At 37.6% G+C, this 26,112-nt stretch overlaps 1 protein-coding gene across 1 annotated transcript; it reads right to left on the bottom strand.

The window, feature by feature from the left end:
• Nucleotides 1-8,598: 8,598 nt before the first annotated feature.
• On the bottom strand, nucleotides 8,599-25,678 carry LOC138340247 (uncharacterized). Its single transcript, XM_069291961.1, has 7 exons — nucleotides 25,645-25,678; nucleotides 25,486-25,560; nucleotides 11,832-11,915; nucleotides 11,619-11,675; nucleotides 11,185-11,240; nucleotides 9,980-10,105; nucleotides 8,599-8,982 (listed from the first exon to the last, which is right to left on the bottom strand). The coding sequence occupies exons 1-7, from the start codon at nucleotides 25,676-25,678 to the stop codon at nucleotides 8,599-8,601; spliced, it is 816 nt and encodes a 271-aa protein (XP_069148062.1).
• Nucleotides 25,679-26,112: the final 434 nt, after the last annotated feature.

Here is a 26,112-nt window from a genome sequence, read left to right as displayed (position 1 = left end):
CATTCCAGTAGCAGGATAGAATATGGATCGGGTGTCACGTTCCGACACCAGAATAGAATGAGGATCGGAGTGTCACGTTCCGACACCAGGATAGTATATGAGGAGCGGAGTGTCACGTACCGACACGAGGGGAATAAAGATAATGATCTTGAAAGATGATAATATATTCAAATCTAATGAACCTAATTCCCAAATGAGTTTGATGAGGAGGCGTGAGTCCTCATTGATGTGCTTGGTGTTGTAACCAAGGGTTATGGTAACTGTAAATGCTGCATGCTAAGGATATTAGTTGATTTTATGATATTGCTTAATCTATACTGTTTTCTATTTTGAGTTGGCCGATGATATCTACTCAGTACCCGTGTTTTGTACTCACCCTACTTTTATTGTTTTCTTCTTTGTTATTTGTGGAGTGCAGCAAACGTGCCATCGTGTTCAACTCAACCGTAACTCTAGCAAGTCTTCATTACTCCGGATTTCAGGGTGAGCTAAAGCTTCTAGCTTGGACTGGATCTTCTTCTTCATGTCTTGATGCCTTGCACTTCCGACATGGACTAGCTTTTATTTGTTTTAGCTTCTTAGAATACTCTTAGTTTAGTAATTTGATCATAGATGTTCTTGTGATGATGACTTCCAGATTTTGGGGATAATAATAGTTATTGATTTTATTAATGAGTTTAAGTCTTCCGCATTACTTTCTGTTGATATTATATTGAAATATTAAGGTTTAGATTGGTTGGTTCGCTCACACAGGAGGGTAAGTGTGGGTGCCAGTCGCGGCCCGCTTTTGGGTCGTGACAAACTTTGTATCAGAGCATTAGGTTCGTTGGTCTCATCACACAAGAACGAGTCTAGTAGAGTCTTAAGGAATTGTAGGGGGACGCCTTTACTTTTCTTTAAGAGGCTATAAGACTTTAGGAAAATTCCATTCTTTCTTTCTTTCTTTCGTGTTATTACTTGGGTCCAATTGGTATCTAGGTGATACAAATTGGTATCTGACCATCTTCACTCTATTTCGCAGATGGTTAGAACTAGAGCAACAACCGCGCCAACACCAGCACTGGCGGAACAGGGTGCGTCTGAGCCATCCACTAGGGCTGTAGCTAGAGGAAGAGCAGCGGCAAGAGGCCGTGGTAGAGATCGTGGGAGGACGTCTTCTAGAGGAAGAGGACGAGCACCTAGCCCATCTGATACTAGGGCGGTGACTCCTCCACCGACTGAGGAAGTAATAAGAGAAGGGGAGGATGGGGAAAATGATAAAGTGCAGAATGAGGAATTGCCACCCCAACCTACCCCAGAGATGATCAATCAGGTTCTCGCCTATCTCAGTGGGTTGTCTGATCAAGGTCAGGCACCTCCAGTGTTTTCTGCACCAACACCTCCGGTTTTAGAGGTACAACATGCAGCCACTATGGCTCCTCGTATGGATGCCTCATTGGACATAGGCACGTTTCCTCGTCTGACTGCAGGGCCTATAATGACAAATGATCAGCATGAACTTTTCAGTAGGTTCTTGAAATTGACACCCCCAGTCTTCAAGGATGCTGAATCTGAGGATGCTTACGATTTTCTGGTTGACTGTCATGAGCTACTACACAAGATGGGTATAGTAGAACGGTTCGGTGTTGAGTTCGTGAGTTATCAGTTTCAAGGGAACACCAAAATGTAGTGGCGGTCACATGTTGAGTGTCAACCAACAGAGGCACCACCTATGACTTGGGCCTCATTCTCTCGCTTGTTTATGGAGAAGTATATCCCCCAAACTTTGAGGGATAGGAAAAGGGAAGAGTTCTTGAGCCTAGAGCAAGGTAGGATGTCGGTCAATGCATATGAGGCTAAGTTTCGTGCATTATCTCGGTATGCCACCCAACTATGTTTCAGTCCACAAGAGCGGATTCGCCGTTTTGTGAAGGGGTTGAGATCAGAGTTGCGGATTTCAGCCTTACAGGTAGCGGCTAGAGCGAAATCTTTTCAAGAAGTGGTAGACTTCGTAATAGAGGTAGAGGGAATGAAGCCAGATGACTTCACCATGGTAACTACATCAAAAAGGTTTCGAAAGGGAGGTGAGTTTAATGGTTCTTACTCAAGAGGACAAGGTTCCGGAGGATACTCAGTCCGACCAATTCAATCTTCACTACAGACTGTAGTTGGGGGTCCACCTCAGATTGGTCAACACTTCTCTGAGAGACCTATGCATGAACCCAGAGAGTGCTATGGATGTGGGAAGATTGGACATATGAATAGATATTGTCCAAAACAGAGTTACAGACCTCCAAATGTTAGAGGTAGAGGTGGTCATGGTAGAGGCCGTTATTCTGGAGGACGTGGTGGTCGAGGTAATGGTGGTCACCAGAACGGCCGAGGTGATGGGCAACCTGGAGCCACTATATAACAACATGGTAGGGGCAACGGAAAGACAGGTGAGAGGGCCCATTGCTACGCTTTCCCTGGGAGATCTGAAGTGGAGGCATCTGATGCTGTCCTCACAGGTAATCTTCTGGTTTGTGATTGCATGGCTTCTGTATTGTTTGATCCTGGATCCACATTTGCTTATGTATCTTCCTCATTTGCTAGTGGTCTAAATTTATATTGTGAATTACTTGATATGCCTATTCGTGTTTCTACCCCGGTGGGTCAGTCTGTGGTAGTTGAAAAGGTATATAGGTCTTGTTTGGTGAACTTTGTGGGAAGCAACACTTATGTAGATTTTCTTATCTTAGAAATGGATGATTTTGATGTAATTCTGGGTATGACTTGGCTTTCTCCGCAATTTGCAATCTTGGATTGTAATGCTAAAACGGTGACGTTAGCCAAGCCTGGGACAGATCCGTTAGTGTTGGAGGGTGACTACACTTCCAATCCGGTGCGTATCATCTCCTTTCTTCGTGCTAAGAAGATGGTTAGTAAAGGGTGTTTAGCTTTCTTGGCACAATTCTCACCTTGCTAGTGGAGGGTAAGAATTTCATTGTCTATTGTGATGCATCTTATTCGGGTTTGGGTGCAGTGCTAATGCAAGAGAAGAATGTGATTGCTTATGCTTCGAGGCAATTAAAAGTGCATGAACGTAACTATCCAACTCATGATTTGGAATTGGCTGCGGTAGTGTTTGCATTAAAACAATGGATACACCATTTATATGGGGTTAAGTGTGAAGTATACACGGATCATCGTAGCCTACAGTATATCTTTACTCAAAAAGATTTGAATTTGAGACAGAGGAGATGGATGGAACTACTGAAGGACTATGACATCACCATTTTGTATCATCTGGGGAAGGCGAATGTAGTAGCGGATGCTTTAAGTAGAAAGGCGGGAAGCATGGGAAGTCTCGCTCAATTGCAAGCTTCTAGACGCCTATTGGCTAGAGAAGTTCAGATTCTGGCTAACGACCTTATGAGATTAGAAGTAAATGAGAAGGGAGGATTTTTAGCTTGTGTGGAGGCAAGATCATCCTTCCTTAACAAGATTAAGGGAAAGCAGTTTAATGATGAAAAATTGATCCGGATTCGAGATAAAGTGTTGCAAGGAGAGGCTAATGAAGAGACAATCGATGAGGAAGGTGTTTTGAGGATTAAGGGAAGTGTATGTGTACCCCGCGTCGATGATTTGATCAACACTATTCTGACAGAGGCTTCGATACATCCGGGTGCAACAAAGATGTACCGTGACCTAAAGCAACACTTTTGGTGGAGTAGAATGAAGCATGAAATTGTGGACTTTATTGCCAAATATCAAAACTGTCAACAAGTAAAGTATGAAAATCAAAGGCCCGGAGGAACACTTCAGAGAATGCCCATTCCTGAATGGAAGTGGGAAAGGATTGCAATGGATTTCGTGGTTGGTCTTCCAAAGACATTGGGAAAGTTTGATTCCATTTGGGTAATTGTTGATAGGTTAACTAAGTCTGCTCACTTCATTCCGGTCAAGGTGACTTACAATGCAGAGAAGTTAGCCAAACTTTAAATCTCGAAAGTGGTGCGATTGCATGTGGTTCCACTATCCATCATATCAGATAGAGGTACGCAGTTTACTTCTATGTTTTGGAAAACATTGCATGCGGAATTGGGTACTAGGTTTGACCTTAGTACTGCGTTCCATCCTCAGACCGATGGTCAGTCTTAGTGAACGATTCAAGTGTTGGAAGATATGCTTCGTGCGTGTGTGATAGAATTTGGTGGCCATTGGGATAACTTCTTTCCCTTAGCGGAGTTTTCATACAATAATAGCTATCACTCAAGCATTGATATGACTCCATTTGAAGCATTGTATGGTAGGAGGTGTAGGTCCCCCATTGGTTTGTTTGATGCATTTGAAGTTAGACCTTGGGGTACTGACCTTCTGAGGAAATCGTTAGATAAAGTGATATCTATTTAAAAAAAGCTTCTAGAGGCGCAAAGTAGGCAAAAAGAGTATGCAGATCGGAAGGTTAGAGACTTGGAGTTTATGGAGGGTGAACAAGTCTTGTTGAAGGTTTCGCCAATGAAAGGGGTGATACGGTTTGGAAAAAGGGGTAAACTAAGCCCAAGGTATATTGGTCCCTTCGAGGTTCTGAAGCGCATAGGGGAGGTGGCTTATGAGTTAGCCTTGCCTCCAGGGCTGTCCGGAGTGCATCCGGTATTCCATGTGTCTATGTTTAAAAGATACCATGGGGATGGAAACTATATTGTTCGTTGGGATTCAGTCTTGCTTGACGAAAATTTGACTTATGAGGAGGAGCCTGTTGCCAATCTAGATAGAGAAATTCGCAAGTTGAGATCAAGGGAGATTGCATCCATCAAAGTTCAATGGAAGAACCGGCCGGTTGAAGAAGCAACTTGGGAGAACGAGGTCGATATGCGAGAAAGATACCCACACCTTTTTACAGATTCAGGTACTCCTTTTCGCCCTTGTTTTCCTTCTTGTGATCGTTCGGGGACGAACGATGGGTAAATTGGTATCTATTGTAACGACCTGTTTAGTCGTTTTGAGCACCAGACTTCAATTCTGGAAAAACTGGCAGAAGCGACGACCCCACGACGGACCGTCATGGGCACGACGGACCGTCGCAGGGTCTCGTTTCAAAACACTTAGAAAATCTAAAATTGGGTACTGAAAATTGACTCTCTGAACTTCGTGACGGAATGGCAGGACGGACCGTCACAGGCGTGACGGACCATCACAGAGTCTTCAGTGGAAATCCAGTGTCTAAACCTTGCGACGACCTGCAGGACGGACCATCGCAGGCATGACGGGCCATCGCAGGTTGCGTAATCCCAGTCTGGGTCGGATTTCTTGATATGTTTTCAAGGACGTTATTGACTATTCCTGCTTTAATTATAAAGTTAGTGGGTTAATGTTAATAAGTCTAATTACTTGGGGGTTAAAAGAGGTAACCTTAAGTTAATTAGTGGGTTATTATTGCCATCTTTTATTCTTAATTATATACTAATTAGGGTAAAAGAAAGAGGGTTTGAATAAAGAAAATAGAAAGAACAAAGAGAAGGAAAGAGAAACGATAGAGAGAGGATCGAACGAGAGGAAAAACACAATGCTAGGGAAATTGCTTGCTTGATCACGAATCTTCGGTGTAGGTAGATTATGGTTTTGAATCTTCGGTGGAGGTAGGTTATGGTTTTTATGCTATTCGTAGTAAACTCTTAATAGCGAATGATATGTATGGGTAGTATTGTAAACCCTTCTATATGCTTAATCGTATGTTTGCATGAATGTGATTATATGATTGTGATAAAATAAGCATGATGAAGCTATTGAATCCTAAATCTTGAAAGATAACCCTAATATACTTTGTTAATGATGATGTGTTGGTATAAAAGAAGGCTTGATGAACGAAAGTAGTGAGATTAGGGGATCGGGTGCCACGATCCGGTACCAGGATAGAATAAGAGGATCGGAGTGTCACGTTCTGACACCAGGATAGTATATGGATCGGGTGCCACGTTCCGGTACCAGGATAGAATATGAGGATCGGAGTGTCACATTTCGACACCAGGATAGTATATGGATCGGGTGCCACGTTCCGATGCCAGGATAGTATATGAGGATCGGAGTGTCACATTCCGACACAAGGATAATATATGGATTGGGTGCCACGTTCCGGTACCACGATAGAATATGGATCGGGTGTCACGTTCCGACACCAGGATAGAATGAGGATCGGAGTGTCACGTTCCGACACAAGGATAGTATATGAGGAGCGGAGTGTCACGTACCGACACGACGGGAATAAACATTATGAATCTTGAAAGATGATAATATATTCAAATCTAATGAACCTAATTCCCAAATGAGTATGATGAGGAGGCGTGAGTCCTCATTGATGTGCTTGGTGTTGTAACCAAGGGTTATGGTAACTGTAAATGCTGTATGCTAAGGATATTAGTTGATTTTATGATATTGCTTAATATATACTATTTTCTATTTTGAGTTGGCCGATGATATCTACTCAGTACCCGTTTTTTGTACTGACCCCTACTTTTATTGTTTTCTTCTTTGTTATTTTTGGAGTGCAACAAACGTGCCATCGTGTTCAACTCAACCGTAACTCTAGCCAGTCTTCATTACTCCGGATTTCAGGGTGAGCTAAAGCTTCTAGCTTGAATTGGATCTTCTTCTTCATGTCTTGATGCCTTGCACTTCCGGCATGGACTAGCTTTTATTTGTTTTAGCTTCTTAGAATACTCTTAGCTTAGTAATTTGATCATAGATGTTCTTGTGATGATGACTTCCAGATTTTGGGGATAATAATAGTTATTAATTTTATTAATGAGTTTAAGTCTTCCGCATTACTTTCTGTTGATATTATATTGAAATGTTAAGGTTTAGATTGGTTGGTTCGCTCACACAGGAGGGTAAGTGTGGGTGCCAGTCGCTGCCCGGTTTTGGGTCGTGACAAAGGAACACGTACTGAGTAGGTATCATTGGCCAACTAAAAATAGAAAACAATATATACTGAATAATAATATAAAATCAACCATAATACTTAACAGGTGACAATCAACAAGTGTAAAAACCATTAGAAACAACACCACGCACACCTATGAGGACTCAAGCCTCCACACCAGACTCATTTGGGAAATAGGTTCCTTGAATTTGAGTATATTAACATAATTCAAGATTCATTCTCTTTATCATTATTGTGTCGGAACGTGACACTTCGATCCCTTAATACTACCGTGTCGGAACGTGACACCCGATCCCCTAATACTACCGTGTCGGAACGTGACACCCGATCCCCTAATACTACCGTGTCGGAATGTGACACCCGATCCCCTAATACTACCGTGTCGGAACGTGACACCTGATCCCCTAATACTACCATGTCAGAAAATAACACCCAATCCCCTAATATTACCGTGTTGGAACGTGACACTCCGATCCCCTAATGTTACCGTGTCGGAACATGACACTCCGATACATTTATCTCATTATTTTAGTTCATCAAGCCTTTTTTATAGAGAGGATTTAAGATTGAAGATTCAATAGTCTCATCATTCTGACCACCACAATTACACAATCACAACATAGAAACACACAATCAAGCATATAGAAGACTTTACAATACCACCCAATACATACCAATCACTATTTAGAGTTTATCTATCACATAGAAATAAACCATAACCTACCTCCACCTAAGAATCGTGATCAAGCAAGCTACTTCCCCAATGCCTTTGCTTTCCTCTTCATTCTCTCTTTCTCACTCGTTCTCCCTCTCTGTTCTTTTTATTTTTCTTCTCCAGATTCTTTTTCTTTTACCCTAATGATCATATAATCAATTATAAAAGATGATAAAAGTAACCTACTATTTATTCCCTTATTAACTTCTTTAACCCCCAAGTAAATAAATTATTAAACTTGCCGCACTGATTCCATAATAATAATCATGAATAGTCCAAAACACCCCTTTAAAACTTTTAGCAGAAATCCGACCCAGTCGAGGTTACACCGCTTGTGACGGTCTGTCGTATCCACGACGGTCCGTCCTGCAGGTCAGTCACAAAGTTCAGAGAGTCAAATTCAGTAGTGAAGCTTGTGACAGTCCGTCGTATCTACGGCGGTCTGTCCTGCAGGTCCGTTACAAAGTTCAGAGAGTTGATCCTTGTACCCGGATTTCAGAGTTGAAGTGTTTTGGAATGAAGACCCTTGACGGGCCGTCGTGCCTATGACGGATCATCCAACTTGTCATCGATGGTAATGAGGAGAGTAACAGAAGAAATTACACAAGTATGGGACGACGGAGTCCATGACGGTCCGTCGTGACCATGACGGTCCGTCGTGACCATGACGGTCCGTCGTGTGATCCGTCGACCCAATCAGTTTTTATCAAAAATAGTTCTACTGCTCGAACCGACTAAACAGGTTGTTACAATAGATACCAATTTATCCATCGTTCGTCCTCGACCGATCACCAGAAGAAAAGCAAGGGCAAGAAAGAGTACCTGAATCTGTAAAAAGATGTGGATATCTTTCTTGCATATCAGCGTCATTCTCCCAAGTGGACTTTTCAACTGGCCGATTCTTCCACTGAACCTTGATAGATGCAATCTCCTTTGATCTCAACTTGCGGACCTCTCTATCTAAAATAGTAACAGGCTCCTCCTAATAAGACAAATTCTCATCAAGAAGAACTGAATCCCAACGAATAATGTAGTTTCCATCCCCATGGTATTTTTTCAGCATATACACATGAAATACCGGGAGTACTCCTGAGAGCCCTGGAGGCAATGTCAATTTATAAGACACCTCCCACACGCACTTCAGAACTTCAAATATACCAATATACCTCCGACTAAGCTTACCTCGCTTCACAAACCGCATCACCCCTTTCATGGGTGAAACCTTCAGCAAGACTTGTTCAACCTCCATAAAATCCAAGTCCCTAACCTTTCGATCTGCATATTCTTTTTCCCTGTTCTGAGATGCTAGAAGCTTCTCTTGAATGAATTTTACTTTGTCTAATGATTCCCTCAAAAGATCGGTACCCTATGGTCTCACCTCAAATGCATCAAACCAACCAATGGGAGACCTACATCTCTTCCCATACAGTGCCTCAAATGGGGCCATATACTTACTTGAGTGATAGCTATTATTGTATGAAAACTCTGTTAAGGGTAAGAAGTTATCCCAATGACCACCAAATTCAATCACACATGCACGAAGCATATCCTCCAACACCTGAATCGTTCGCTCAGACTGACCATCGGTCTGAGGGTGAAACGCAGTACTAAGATCCAACCTAGTACCTAATTCTGCATGCAAAGTTCTCCAAAACATAGAAGTAAATTGCGTACCTCTATGTGATTTGATGGAAAGTGGAACCCCATGCACTCGAACAATTTCTGAGATATAGAGTTTGGCTAACTTCTCCGCATTGTAAGTCACCTTGATCGGAATGAAGTGAACAGACTTAGTTAATCTGTCAACAATTACCCAAATAGAATCAAATTTACCCAACGTCTTTGGAAGACCAACAACAAAATCCATTGCAATTCTTTCCCATTTCCATTCAGGAATGGGCATTTTCTGAAGTGTTCCTCTGGGCCTCTGGTGAACATACTTTACTTGCTGACTATCGAGCATGGACAACAAAACCAACAACGTCACGCTTCATTCCACTCCACCAAAAATATTGCTTTAGGTCACGATACATCTTGGTTGAACCAGGATGTATAGAATACCTTGAACTATGAGCCTCTGTAAGAAAAGTGTGAATCAAATCATCAACACGGGGCACACATACTCTTCCCTTAATTCTCAAAATGCCTTCCTCATCAATTATTGCTTCTTTATCCTCTCCTTGTAATACCCAATCTCGAATTCAGTTCAGCTTCTCATCAGTAAACTGTTTTCCCTTAATCTTGTCAAGAAAAGAAGATCTTGCCTCCACGCAGGCCAAAAATCCTCCCTTCTCTAGTACCTCCAGCCTCATAAAGTCATTAGCCAGAGTCTGAATCTCTCTAGCCAATGGACATCTAGAAACCTGTAAGTGGGCTAGGTTTCCCATGCTCCCTGCCTTTCTACTTAAAGCCTCTGCCACAATATTAGCTTTTCCTGGGTGATACAAAATAGTAATATCATAGTCCTTCAGTAGTTCCATCCACCTCCTCTGCCTCAAATTCAAATCTTTCTGAGTAAAGACATACTGTGAACTACGATGGTCTGTATAGACTTCACACTTGACCCCATATAGATAGTGTCTCCATTGCTTTAATGCAAACACAACTGCAGCCAACTCAAAATCATGGGTCGGATAGTTACATTCATGCACTTTTAATTGCCTCGAAGCATAGGCAATTACATTCCTCTCTTGCATTAGCACTGCCCCCAAACTAATATAAGATGCATCACAGTAAACAATGAAATCCTTACCTTCCATAGGCAAAGTAAGAATTGGTGCAGTAGTCAAATTTGTCAATTGGGAAGCGACAGAAGAAAATCCCTTGACAAATCGGCGGTAGTAGCTAGCTAAACCAACAAAGCTCCTTACCTCTGTAACATTAGCAGGTCTTACCCAATTATTCACTACTTCAATCTTAGATGGATCCACCATCACTCCATCCTTGGAAACCACGTGCCCCAAGAAGGACACTGAATCTAGCAAAAACTCACACTTGGAGAATTTGGCATAAAGCCTTTTCTCCCTCAACAATTCCAATACAATTCTCAAATGCTCCTCATGTTCTTTCCTGCTCTTTGAGTATATCAGTATATCATCAATCAATGCAATAACAAAGAGATCCAGATATGGCTTAAATATCCCATTCATCAGGCTCATGAAAGCGACAGGGGCATTCGTAAGCCCAAAAGACATTATTAAGAATTCATAATGACCATACCTGGTTTGAAAAGCAGTCTTGGGCACATCTGCTGCCCGTATCTTTAATTGATGATAACCGGATCTCAAATCAATGTTTGAGAAGGTACAAGCGCCTTGTAACCGATCAAACAAATCATCGATGCGAGGAAGAGGATACTTGTTCTTAATAGTTACCTTATTTAGTTGCCTGTAGTCTATGCACATCCGAAAACTTCCATCCTTTTTCTTCACAAATAAAACTGGACCACCCTAAGGGGATGAACTTGGTCTAATAAAGCCTTTACCCAACAACTCCTGAAGTTGGGCCTTTAACTCCCTTAATTCAGCTGGGCCATCCTATAAGGGGGTATGGAAATGGGGAAAGTAACCGGCTCCAGATCAGTACAAAAATCAATATCCCAATCTGGTAACATACAAGGAAGGTCTGCAGGAAACACATCCAGAAACTCACGGACTATCGAAACAGACTCAATCGAAGGTACTTTGGAAGTATCATCCCTGAGATGGGCCAAGAAATCTAAACAACCCTTACTAACCATCCTCTTAGCACAAAGAAAAGAGATAATACGAACTGGGGAGGAAATATAGTCACCCTCCCACCCTAGCGGATGTGTCCTAGGCTTGGCCAATGTCACAGTTTTAGCATTACAATCTAAGATTGCAAAATTTGGAGATAGTAAAGTCATACCCAGAATTACATTGAAATCAACCATCTCCAGAACAATCAAATCAACATGAGTATTGCTCCCCACAAAAGCCACAAGTCAAGACCTATACAACTTATCAACTATCACAGACTCACCCACAGGAGTAGAGACACGAATAGGCATGTCAAGCAAATCATGATGTAAATCAAGACCTGTAGCAAAAGAGGAAGATACATATGAAAATGTGGATCCAGGATCAAATAATACAGAAGCCGTGCAATCACAAACCAAGAGATTACCTGTGATAACAGCATGAGATGTCTCTGCTTCAGACCTCCCGGGGAAAGCATAGCAATGGGCCCTATCACCTGTCTGCCCATTGCCCCTACCATGTTGTGCTGCACTAGTTCCAACTTGCCCGCCACCCCAGCTACTTTCGTGACCATTATTACCTGGCCACCACGTTCATCAGAATGGCGGCCTCTCCCATGACCACCTCTACCTCTAATTATTGGGGGTCTGTAACTCTGTCTAGGACAGTAACTCCTAATATGTCCAGTCTCTCCACATCCATAACACTCTGGAGTCTATCATAGGCATCTGTGAGAATGACGAAGTCAGGGGATAACCTCCAAACTCAGAGAAATGTTGAAGGGTCTGCGATGGACCCCCAGCTACAGCCTGCAGTGAAGACTGAATAGGTCGGGCTGGGTAACCTCCCGAACTCTGCCCTCTGGAGTAAGAACCACTAAACTCACCTCCCTTGCAGAACTTCTTAGATGTCGATGCCATGGTGAAGTCGTCTAGCTTCACCCCCTCTACCTCTATCAAAAAATCAACCACTTCTTGAAAGGATTTTGCTGCGGCAGCTACGTGTAAGGCTGGGATCTGCAAATCTGACCTCAATCCTTTCACAAAGCAGCGAATCCTCTCTTGTGAATTGAAGCAAAGTTGGGTGGCATACATGGATAGTGCACGAAATTTGGCCTCATAAGCGGTAACAGACATCCTTCCTTGATCTAGGCTCAGGAACTCATCTCTCCTCTTGTCCCTCAAAGTCCGGGGTATATACTTCTCTATAAATATGATAGAGAATGATGCCCAGGTCATAGGTGGTGCCTGTGCTGGTTGACACTCAACATACGATCGCCACCACATTTTGGAATTCCCCTGAAACTGGTAGGTCACAAACTCAACACCGAATCGTTCTACTATGTCCATCTTATGTTGCAGCTCATGACAATCAACCAGAAAATCATAGGCATCCTCAGATTCAGCACCCTTGAAGACTGGAGGTTTAAACTTTAAGAATTTAGTGAAAAGTTCGTGCTGATCACTCGTCATTATAGACCCTGTAGTCAATCGAGGAAACGTGCCTACTTCCAATGAGGCAACCATGCGGGGAGCCACAGCAGTTGCATGTTGTACTTCCGGAACCTGAGGTGCTGGTACAGGAAACACTGGAGGTGTCTGGCCCCGATCAGATAACCCGCTAAGATAGGTAAGAACCTGGTTAATCATCTCTGGGTAGGTTGGGGTGGTAATTCCTCATCCAGAACCTGTTCGTTTTCCCCTTCCTCACCCTCTCTTACTACCTAATCAGCCGGCGGAGGAGTCACCTTCCTATTACTAGCTGGACCAGGTGTTTGTCCTCTACCTCTAGAGATCGTCCTCCTGCGACCTCTACCACAGCCTCTTGCCACTGCTCCTTCTCGAGCTACAGCCCCAATGTTTGGCTCAGACGCACCCTGTCTTGTTGGTGTTGGTGTTGGCTCAGTTGTTGCTCTAGTTCTAACCATCTGCGAAATAGAGTGAGGATGTCAGATACCAATTTGTATCAACTAGATACCTATTGGATCCATGTAATAGCACGAGAGAATGAAAGAATGGAATTTTCCTAAAGTTCTATAGCCTCTCAAAGAAAAGTAAGGGTGTCGCCCTACTGTTCCTCAAGACTCTACTAGACTCGTTCTTGTGTGATGAGACCAACGAACCTTGCTCTCTGATACCATGTTTTTCACGACCCAAAACGGGCCGCGAGTGGCACCCACACTTATTCTCCTAGGTGAGCGAACCAACAAATCTAAACCCCAACATTCACAAACAGTTCAACTATAAATAGTATAAATAATGTGGGAGCTCCAAAACACATTAACGAAACCAATTAAATCAACTTCTAAAGTTAAATACTTGTTATTCCCAAAATCTAGAAGTCATCACACCAAGAACATCTATCCTCAAATTTCTAAATCTAAGAGTATTTAAGAAGCTAAAAATAGTAAAAAGATGGTCCATGTCCAAACTTCAAGACATCACGACGTGAAGGAGAGAATCCAACAAGAGCTAGAAATAATAGCTCACCTTGAAATCTGATATGCTGAAGACTGGCTAGAGTTGAGGACGAGTCGAAGTCGATGGCACGCTTGCTGCACTCCACAAACAACAAAGAAGAAAATAACAAGTAGGGGTCAGTACAACGAACACGTACTAAGTAGGTATCATCGGCCAACTCAAAATAGAAAACAATATATACTGAATAATAATATATATTCAACCATAATACTTAACAGGTGACAATCAACAAGTATAAAAACCATTAGCAACAACACCAAGCACGCCTATGAGGACTCAAGCCTCCATACCTGACTCATTTGGGAAATAGGTTCTTTGAATTTGAGTATATTAACATAATTCAAGATTCATTCTCTTTATCATTATTGTGTCAGAACGTGACACTCTGATCCCTTAATACTACCGTGTTAGAACGTGCCACCCGATCCCCTAATACTACCATGTCGGAAAGTGACAACTGATCCCCTAATACTACCGTGTCAGAACGTGACACCTGATCCCCTATTATTACCATGTCGGAACGTGACACTCGACCCCCTAATACTACCGTGTCGGAACGTGACACCCGATCCCCTAATATTACCGTGTCTGAACGTGACACTGTGATCCCCTAATATTACCGTGTCGGAACGTGACACTCCGATCCATTTATCCCATTATTTTAGTTCATCAAGCATTCTTTATAGAGAGGATTTAAGATTGAAGATTCAAACAATATCATCATTCTTACCACCACAATTACACCATCACAACATACAAACACACAATCAAGCATATAGAAGACTTTACAATACCACCCAATACATATCAATCGCTATTTAGAGTTTATCTATCACACAGAAATAAACCATAACCTACCTCTACCGAAGAATCGTGATCAAGCAAGCTACTTCCCCAATGCCTTTGCTTTCCTCTTCGTTCTCTCTTTCTCGCTCGTTCTCCCTCTCTATTCTTTTTATTTTTCTTCTCCAGATTCTTTTTCTTTTACCCTAATTATCATATAATCAATTATAAAAGATGATAAAAGTAACCCACACTTTATTCCCTTATTAACTTCTTTAACCCCCAAGTAAATAATTTATTAAACTTGCCCCACTTATTCCATAATTATAATCATGAATAGTCCAAAACATCCCTTTAAAACTTTTAGCAGAAATCCGACCCAGTCGGGGATACGCCGCTTGTGAGGGACCGTCGTATCCACGACGGTCAGTCCTGCAGGTCCATCACGAAGTTCAGAGAGTTAAATTGAGTAGTGAAGCTTGTGACGGTCCGTCGTATCTACAACGGTCCGTCCTGCAGGTCCGTTACAAAGTTAAGAGTGTCGATCCCAGTACCCAGATTTCAGAGTTGAAGAGTTTTGGAACGAAGACCCTTGACGAGCCATCGTGCCTATGACGGCTCGTCCTACTTGTCTTCGATGGTAATGAGGATAGCAACAGAAGCAATTACACAAGTATGGGACGACGGAGTCCATCACGGTCCGTCGTGACCATGACGGTCCATCGCGTGATCCGTCAACCCAGTCAGTTTTTATCAAAATTAGTTCTACTGCTCGAACCGACTAAACACATAGTTACAATTATGCCTCGAACTACGTAGTGAGATAGTAAGTACAAATGAAGAAATAACAGTAAAAGAAATAATTATAGGAGGAATACCGTTAATAATACCATTTAAAATTTATCAAGGAAACTAGAACATTACACTAGGAATAAAATGGTTAGAAAAGGTTAAACCATACAATATAGAAAATGAAAAACTAACAATAACCTGTCAAAATAAGAAAATAATCATTAAAAGGACGAAATGAATAATGAAAATATATATACTTGATAAAATTATTGTAGAAGGATACCACAACAGATACTATACCCCTATGATAGATACAGGAGCAGAAGCAAATATATGTAAATATAATTGTTTACCTGAAGATGAATGGGAAAAACTAAAAACACCTATGGTAGTAACATGATTTAATAATGAAGGAAGTATGATTACATATAAAGCAAAAAATATAAAAATACAAATATGGGATTAAATACTAACAATAGAAGAAATGTATAATTTTGAGTTCACAATGAAAGATATGTTATTAGGAATATCATTTTTAGATAAATTTTACCCACACATAATAACAAAAACACATTGGTGGTTTTACTACACCATGCAGAAACAAAATAGGAGCAAAAAGAGTAAATAATAAACAACGCAAACCTATAGAATGGATAAAAGGAAGTGAAAAAAATAAATCAAGAAATGGAAAATATAAAAAAACAAATAACACAATTAGAAATTATAATATTTACAATAGACAAAGTTAAAATAATTAATGAACAACTAGAATTACTTTATAATGATAATCCATTACAAGGATGGGAAAAACATAAGACAAAAATAAAAATTGAATTAATAGATGAAAACAACATAATAACACAAAAACCATTGAAATATAATTTTAATGATTTAAAAGAATTCAAAATACATATAGATGAACTATTAGAGAATAATTATATACAAGAAAATAATAGTAAACATACAAGTCCTGCATTCATAGTTAATAAACATAGTGAACAAAAAATAGGAAAAAGTAGAATGGTTATAGATTATCGTAATCTTAATGCAAATAATAAAACATACAATTACCCAATTCCAAATAAAATACTAAAAATAAGACAAATACAAGGATATAACTATTTTAGTAAATTTGACTGTAAATCAGGATTTTATCTCCTAAAACAAGAAGAAGAATTTAAACAACTAACAGCATTTACTGTACCACAAGGATTTTATGAATGGAATGTTTACCATTTGGATATAAAAATGCACCCGGTAGATATCAACATTTTATGGATAACCATTTCAATCAACTGGAAAATTGCATTGTCTATATAGATGATATATTATTATATTCTAAAACACAAGATGAACATATTAGATTATTAGAAAAACTTATACATATAATTAAACATTTAGGTATAAGTTGAAGTAAAAAGAAAGTAGAAATTATGAAACCACAGATAGAATTTCTAGGAATACAAATAGATAGAAATGGCATAAAAATGCAAAACCACATAGTACGAAAAATAATCACCCTTGATGAAAATATAGATACAAATAAGAAATTACAATCCTGTATAGGATTAGTAAACCAAGTAAGAGAATATAAACCTAAATTAGCAAAACATTTAAAATCATTACATAAAAAACTTAAAAAAGATGTTGAATATTATTTTGACAATAAGGATAAAGAACATATAAGACATATTAAGAGTTTATGTAAAAAATTACAAAAACTATATTTTCCTAATGAAAATAGATCATTTACTTATATTGTTGAAACAGATTCCAGTTATCATAGTTATGGAGGAGTTTTAAAATATAAATATCAAAAAGAAAAAATAGAACACCATTGCAGATATTATTCAGGATCTTATGCAGAAGCACAAATGAAATGAGAAATAAATAGAAAAGAAATATTCGCATTATATAAATGTTTAATAGCATTTGAACCATATAATGTTTATAACAAATTTATTGTGAGAACAGATAATACACAAGTAAAATGATGGATAACTAAAAAGGTAACAGACTCAGTTACAAAAAAAGAAATAAGGAGATTAGTATTAAATATATTAAACTTTACATTTACAATTGAAGTGATAAAAACTAACAAGAATATTATTGCAGATTACCTCTCACGAGGAAACTAGTTCAAAAATACAAGAAAAAATACTAGTTGCCATAACTACACTTTGCCAAAAAGTGGAAAGTCTTGACAGTGAAGTACAACTATTGAAGAAAGCATCTAATAGTCAGTAGCATGACTCTAAATATGCGGAGCTACGTCGTCCGGCAAAATATAAAAGGCCAGAACTAAAAGGTTAAGTTCAGAAACACCTAAAAACTCAAAATACTAACAAATTATCAACTGTGGGTACAAATAAATCAAGTACAAGTAAAGGAAAAAATATCAATTTAAACAATCTATTTGAAAAACCATTCATTCCCAGAAAATAAATTATAGATATAACACCAAATCCACAAACTTCTACCTACGCAGAAAGCCTAAACAGAGAAAAGAACATATATAACCATATTACCCAATCATATACCGAAAACATATATACAATCAAAATATTTTTAAAACTCAAGCCAAGATCTACTACCACTACATAAAAAACACAAGATTATGTAACCCAACATCTGCAAGGCTACAACTAACTAATCGCACAACCTAAAACTAACCCAAACTTGGTTAGAACTTGTTACAGTTATGGACTACTTAGTAGGGTATATACATACGGTGGTAAATAAATAAGTGGAATCCCTGAGATCCACAAAGCCTGTTAAACATACAAAAGAATTACAAAAGGCAACCTATTTTTTATAAAATTTTATACAGCACCAGCAGAAATACTTTTTCACGAAATAAAACCAACTATCCAAGTTAAAATTGGATTGACACAGAAAATGATAAGTCCTAAAGTTGAGATACCTAATTTTTATGCAAATAAAAGAACAACTGGGTTATCAACTATAATCCAAGAACTAGCTACAAATTATCTACAAGGAATTGCTATTTGGAGTTATTATTCCAGAGATCATTTAATGATATATGCAAATTCCAAAGAAGTTAGGACAGCAGATATGGCAGAAGTACAGAGATGGATATTATCTTTGTTAAAGCCAGAATTACCACAAACAACTAGAGCTTTGAAGCAAGGATTTATTTTGAAAGAATTATTAACCAGATATTGCAAACTGATTGTACATAAGTATCAGGAACATATATGTTCAAAATGCAATGGAGAAGATAACTATGTCCCAAACGTACAGCTGGAATGAACTAAGAAGAAGATAAATGAAAAAATAGACAAAAAGAGATATGTACAAATTAGTCAATTTGTATAGTTTTACTTTTTGATTCATGTAAATTGTCGGCCAAGAATGCCATTAAATAAAAAAAAAGTCATGAAAGGACATTAGGAACTTGTATATAAGTGGCATTTGCCTTTGTAAATAAATCATCAATCACTAACCATCCACACATCTCTCTTTTCCGCAATATAGTTGATCCCCCCCACATTGGTATCAGAGCTTAGTTAAAAATAAGCTAAGATAAGAAATATCTATGGAAAACAAATCAACTAAGATGGATGATCTACAACAACAGGTATATTCGTTTATGCTTATGAATAGCTAAACTGCTTTATTCCTTATAATCTCTTCATTAATTATAAATATTCCTTATGCTATAGTACTGTTATGATAATCATCTTTAGAAGGTTTGCGATGGAAATATTCTGAGAATAGGTAAGCTCAGACTATGCCATCGTAAGATTGAAATCGGTAGGAAAGAAGGCCGTTTAGGGGAGTACACAAAATTGAGGCGCTGTTAGGGTAACTGATTGAAGAAGAAAACCATAGTAGTGACTAGAACAGATGATTAAAATAACTTTAGTATAATATGATGAATAAGTATAATCAACTAAGAGGTTAGAGGGAATAAACTTTACAAAGCAAAGCATATGATACAAATGAATACCTATTTGTTAAATGATGATGTTAATTACAAGATATTAGTACTCTATTTATTAAAAGACATTGATTTTGACATAAAAAGAATAATTTATGAAAAATTATTAATATTAGAGATAATAGAAGAAACAACCCAAAGTTGGGTAGAATTAATCATACTAGATGACATAGATCTATATGATGAAATAGACTTGGAATTATAAAAGTATGATTGAACAAAAAAGGTTTGAAATTTGGTAAAAAAGAAGTAATAATATTTATAAGATAAAATTTATTAAAGATCCAAGAAAACTAAGTAAACTTTTTGAAATTTTGTACTGAAAAATATAAATGGATAAAGAAATAGAACATAGACAAAGACTACAGAAAAAATAACTGAATTAGAGCAAGAGTTAGAACGTAGAAAAAATAGACTTGAACAAAATATATTAGCAGAAGTATGTCAAAAATCGATACTAGCACAAAGAAAAGTAATATTTATCTTAGAAATACAATTAAATCACCTTGAGTATAAATTACAACACAACCTACCATGAATAAAGAAGAATATGCAGTAGACAAAAAGATATATGAAAGTCTTGGCGGACTAAAAATAAAAATAATATTTTCAAATCTAGGAAGAAGATACAAAAAGATAGGAAATACTATGTACTTAATACTTAAAAAAGAAACAGCTAAATTAGAAGATAGCTTGATAGCTATGGTAAGAATACCAAAAGAAAATGAAGTAATATATAAATCAAGAGAGATTGAAAAAATAAAAATACAAGCAAAGCAAGAAGTACAACATTTAGAAGATATAAAAAATACAAGAATAAGTGAATTAGAACAAGAATTAGCTAAGTTAAAATTATTATATGACATTAAACAAAGGGAAAAACAAAAAGAAAAAAAATAAAGAATTTGAGTTAACTAATGAAATAAATGAAATGAAACAAAAATTAAAGGAAAACCTTGAAGTAAATGAAATAGATGAAATAAATGAATCAGATACAACAAACGATCAAAAATAAGAAATAAGTGATATAAGTGAAACATACACAGAAATTCTAGAACAAATAAATAAGCCGAAAAAATTAGAAATAAATTCAGGAGATATGAATTGACTGTACATCAAGAGTTAAAACTCCAGACAATAGTCCCAGAAATAGTACCTGAAGTAGTCCTAAATGGACAACACCAACTTACTATACAGAAAATTATGAACAATCAGATAGAACAAATGTAATATGGAATAGTAGATTAAATAAAAAATGGACACCTAAACCAATAACTGAACAATATATTTTCTTGGATCTAGATTGTTACGGATATAAATAAAGAAATATTACTATGGATAGGAAATATATCTAAACAACTAATTGATAACAAAATAACAGCAAAAGAAACGCCGAAATATATAGAAAGAACATTTGTTGGAACAACAAAATTATGGATAGAAAATTTACCCCCAGAAAGTCTAAAAAGACTTAGAAATGATAAGAAAATGGATGGATCTCCATCAACAACAAATATAGATATACTAGATAAATATGAACTAGCAATAAGAAATGAATTTGGATGTATGACCACAGAAATAAAAGAACAGAATAGAGAAAAAATAATAAATAGACAACTTATGACAAAATTAACTATATATAAAATGTGTTATATAGAAGAATACACTTGTGCATTCAAAGAATATTATTACAAAGCAAGATATGATATAAATGAAGCAAAAAAAAAATAAGACAACAATATTTTACAAAATTACCAGAACCATTTAGTACAATAATAATTAAAGACTGGAATGATGAAGGATTAACAGATACTTTGGAGCTAGAATAAAATTTTTACAACAATGATCTATACAACTATGTGAAAAATAAAAAGAAAAAAATGAAAAAAGTACTAATTAAAAATTTAGCTTTTTGCAAAAATAAAACAGCACCACAATTTGGTTGTACAAATAAATATTATAAAACGCAAAGACCTAAGAAAAATTAAAATTATAGAAAAACTAAAACTAGGTATAAATATAAAAAACCAAGACAAAGATATTATGTAAAAAATTATAAAATGAAAAGGCCATATAGACCAAAAAGAAAAATATCACAATGCACTCGTTATAATTGTTGAAAGATAGGACATTTAGCTAGAGATTGTAAATTACCCAAAGATCCAAAAAGAAAACAGATTGGAGAAATAATAATAGATAATGATGAATATATGCAAATAGAATATATAGACTATGAATTAAGTGAAAACGATAGTATATCTGAAGTATCAGATATAGAAACTGAAAATGAAGAAGAAAATATTAATCTAAATAATGACGAAATAGATGAAGAAATATAATGTCTGAAGATGATATAAAATTAATATCTAAAGAAGATTATCAAAATGAAGAATTATGAGAACAAGAACTTATATTTGATAATTCAATTTTTGAACAAATAAATGGAAAAGAATTAGACTTAAGTGTTGAAAAAAAATTTGATTTACCTATTAGTTAGCTAGAAAGAACACATCATTGATTGTAAATATACAAGAGGAAAAGCACAAATACCTATACTAAATAAGAGGATAATTAATAAAGAAATACAAGATATAAAAGCTAAAACACCCATAAAATACGTACACTTAGGAGGAACAGAAATATTGATAAAAGCTTGTTTTAGAGAAGGTTTAGATACACCTATTGCAATGTACTTAGCAGATGATAGAATTATACATCCTATAGAAAAAAGCGTAACTAGTGCAGTAAAAGGAAACCTAATATACCAAAAATTTAAATTTATAATAAGTGCCAATTATTCAATAGCATTAACAGATGGAAATATAGATAAATCATTAGTATTATATTGCAAGATGTCTGGAATAGAGTTAGCACCAGGAAGTAAAATATTTACAATAAGATGTAAAAATTATATATATTTTTGACAAAATACAAAGTAACAGCGAGAAATAAAATTGATAAAATAAAAGTAGAAAATCCCATTGAAGAAATAATTACTGTAATAGACAATAATGACTATAACTATAAGGAAATTGACATAGAAGAAGACTAAGAAATTGTAAAAGAAAGACTAAGCACTTAAAGTGTACCAAATACATTAACAAGAACTGCCTCATCAAGAATGAGCACATCTAGAAGAAACCATGAAATTCCACAAAAATTATTAGAAAATATAACACCATACCATTTTTTTATAACATGAATAATAGACCAAAGAAGATATAAAATTTTAATAAGTACAAGACAAGAAGAAAATTACATATAAGTGAATTAGTGTTAGAAACAGAAATTATAAAAACAGGACAATTATGCCCCAGACTACCAAATGAGATAGTAAATACAAATGAAGAAATAACAGAAAAAGAAATAATTATAGGAGGAATACCATTAATAGTACCATTTAAAATTTATCAAGAAAACCAGAACATTACACTATGAAAAAGTGTCACGACCCAAAACGAGCCGCGAGTGGCACCCACACTTATCCTACTATGTGAGAGAACCAACCAATCTAAACCCCAACATTTCAACCATAAGAACCAGAAAATATAATACGGAAGACTTAAAAATCATTAATAAACATCGATTAAATAACTTCAAAAACTCAATACTTATTATTCCCAAAATCTGGAAGTCATCACCACAAGAAAATTCTATCCTCAAATTACTAAATCTAAGAGTATCTAGGAAGCTAAAATAAGTAAACAGATGGTCCATGTCCGAACTTCAAGGACATCAAGACATGAATGAGGGAGAATCCAGTCCGAGCTAGGAACAATAGCTCACCCTAAAATCTGACGTGATGAAGACTGGCTAGAGTTGAGGACGAGTTGAAGACGATGGCACGTTTGCTGCACTCCAAAAATAACAAAGAAGAAAATTTACAAGTAGGGGTCAGTACAAGGCACAAGTATTGAGTAGGTATCATCGGCCAACTAAAAATAGAAAGAAATATATATCAGATAATAACATAAAATTGACTATCATACTCAACTGGTGACAACAACAAGTACCATAACCATTGGCCACAACCCAAACACATCTATGAGGACTCAAGCCTCCACACCATACTCATTTGGGGAATAAGTTCTTTAAATTTGAGTATATTAACATAATTCAAGATTCATTGTCTCTATTATCCTGGTGTCGGAACGTGACACTCCGATCCCCTACTACTACGTGTCGGTTCGTGACACCCGATCCCCTAATTCCTGGTGTCGGTACATGACACTCCGATCCCCTAATTCTACATGTCGATTCGTGAAACCCGATCCCCTAATTCTACGTGTCGGTTCGTGACACCCGATCCCCTAATTCTAGGTGTCGGTTCGTGACACCCGATCCCCTAATCTTATTCTTTCATTTCATCAAGCCTTCTTTTATACCAAGGCATCATCATTAACAAAGTGGTTTTAAGGTTTAAAATTCAACAGTCTCATCATGCTAATTCATCACAATTACATAATCACATCATGCAAGCACACAATTAAGCATATAGAAGACTTTACAAAATTACCCAATACATATCAATCGCTATTTAGAGTTTACCAAGGAATAGCATAAACTATAACCTACCTCAACCGAAGAATCGTTAATCAAGCAATCTACTTCTCCAATGCTTTTTGCTTTCTCTTCGTTCTCTCTTCTCTAGTTCGTTTCTCCCTTATTTTCTGTTCTTTCTATTTTTCCTTCTTCAAACTCTTTTCTTTTTACCCTAATTGTCATCTAGTTAAGTATAAAAGATGGTAAAAGTAACCCACTATTTATTTCAAGGTTACCTCCTTTAACCCCCAAGTAATTGAATTGTTAACATTAAACCACTAACTTTATAATCATAAGCACGACAAGTCCAAAACACCCCTTTAAAACTTTTTACAGAAATCCGACCCAGTAAGGGTTACGCATCCTGTGACGGTTCGTCGTGCCTGTGACGGTCCGTCCTGCTGTTTCCGTCACAAAGTTCGGAGAGTCGAATTCATTAAAGACTTTGTGACGGTCCGTCGTGCCTACGACTGTCCGTCCTGCCATGTCATCGCGAAGTTCAGAGAGTCGATCTCAATACCCAAATTTCCAGAGTCTAAGTGTTTTGGAACGAGACCCCCTTGACGGTCCGTCGTACCCATGACGGTCCGTCGTGGGATCCGTCGACCCAGACAACTATTACTAGAATAAACTCTACTGCTCAAAATGACTAAATAGTTCGTTACAATAGATACCAATTTACCCATCGTTCGTCCTCGAACGATCATAACCAGAAAAACAAGGGCGATAAAGAGTACCTGAATCTGTGAAAAGGTGTGGATATCTTTCTTGCATATCAGCCTCTTTCTCCCAAGTGGACTCTTCAACTGGCCGATTCTTCCATTGAACCTTGATGGATGCAATCTCCCTTGATCTCAACTTGCGGACTTCTCTATCTAAAATGGCAACAGGCTCCTCCTCATAAGACAAATTTTCATCAACAAGAACTGAATCCCAACGAATGATGTATTTTTCATCCCCATGTTATCATTTCAGCATAGACACATGAAATACCGGGTGCACTCCTGAGAGTCCTGGGGGCAAGGCTAATTCATAAGCTACCTCCCCCACGCGCTTCAGAACTTCAAATCGACCAATGTATCTTGGACTAAGCTTACCCCGCGTTTTGACCCGCATCACCCTTTTCATGGGTGAAACCTTCAGCAAGACTTGTTCACCCTCCATAAACTCCAAGACTCTGACCTTTAGATCTGCATATTCCTTCTATCTACTTTGAACCTCTAAAAGCTTTTCTTGAATACATTTCACTTGATCTAACGATTCCCTCAGAAGGTCGGTACTCCAAGGTCTAACCTCAAATGCATCAAAACACCCAATGGGAGACCTACATCTTCTCCCATACAGTGCCTCAAATAGGGCCATATCAATACTTGAGTGATAGCTATTGTTGTATGAGAACTCGGCTAAGGTTAAGAAGTTATCCCAATGACCACCAAACTCTATAACACATGCACGAAACATATCCTCCAAAACCTGAATCGTTCGCTCAGACTGACCACCAGTCTGAGGGTGAAATGCAGTACTAAGATCCAACCTAGTATCTAATTCAGCATGCAATGTTTTCCAAAACAGAGAAGTAAGTTGCGTACCTCTATCTGATATGATGGAGAGTGGGACTCCAGGCAATCGAACAATTTCTGAGATATAAAGTTTGGCTAACTTCTCTGCATTGTAAGTCACCTTAACCGGAATTAAGTGAGCAGACTTAGTTAATCTGTCAACAATCACCCAAATAGAGTCATACTTACCCATTTTCTTTGGAAGACCAACCACGAAGTCCATTGCAATCCTCTACCACTTCAATTCAGGAATGGGCATTCTCTGAAGTGTCCCTCCAGGCTTCTGGTGTTCATACTTTACCTGCTGACAATTCAGGCATTGAGCAATAAAATCAATAATGTCACGCTTCATCCTACTCAACAAAAAATTTTGCTTTAGGTCACGATACATCCTGGTTGCACCAGGATGTATAGAATACCATGAACTATGAGCCTCTGTAAGAATAGTGTGAATCAAATCATCAACGCCGGGTACACATACCCTTCCCTTAATTCTCAAAACACCTTCCTCATCGATTTTTACTTCTTTAGCCTCTCCTCGCGTTACCTTATCTCGAATCCGGATCAGTTTCTCATTAGTAAACTGCTTTCCCTTAATCTTGTAAAGAAAGGAAGATCTTGCCTCTACACAGGCCAAAACTCCTTCTCTAGTACTTC

This window comes from Solanum lycopersicum, chromosome 12 (genome assembly GCF_036512215.1).
Source record: "Solanum lycopersicum chromosome 12, SLM_r2.1".
NCBI lineage: Eukaryota > Viridiplantae > Streptophyta > Magnoliopsida > Solanales > Solanaceae > Solanum > Solanum lycopersicum.
This window is presented reverse-complemented; position numbering and strand designations above follow the sequence as displayed.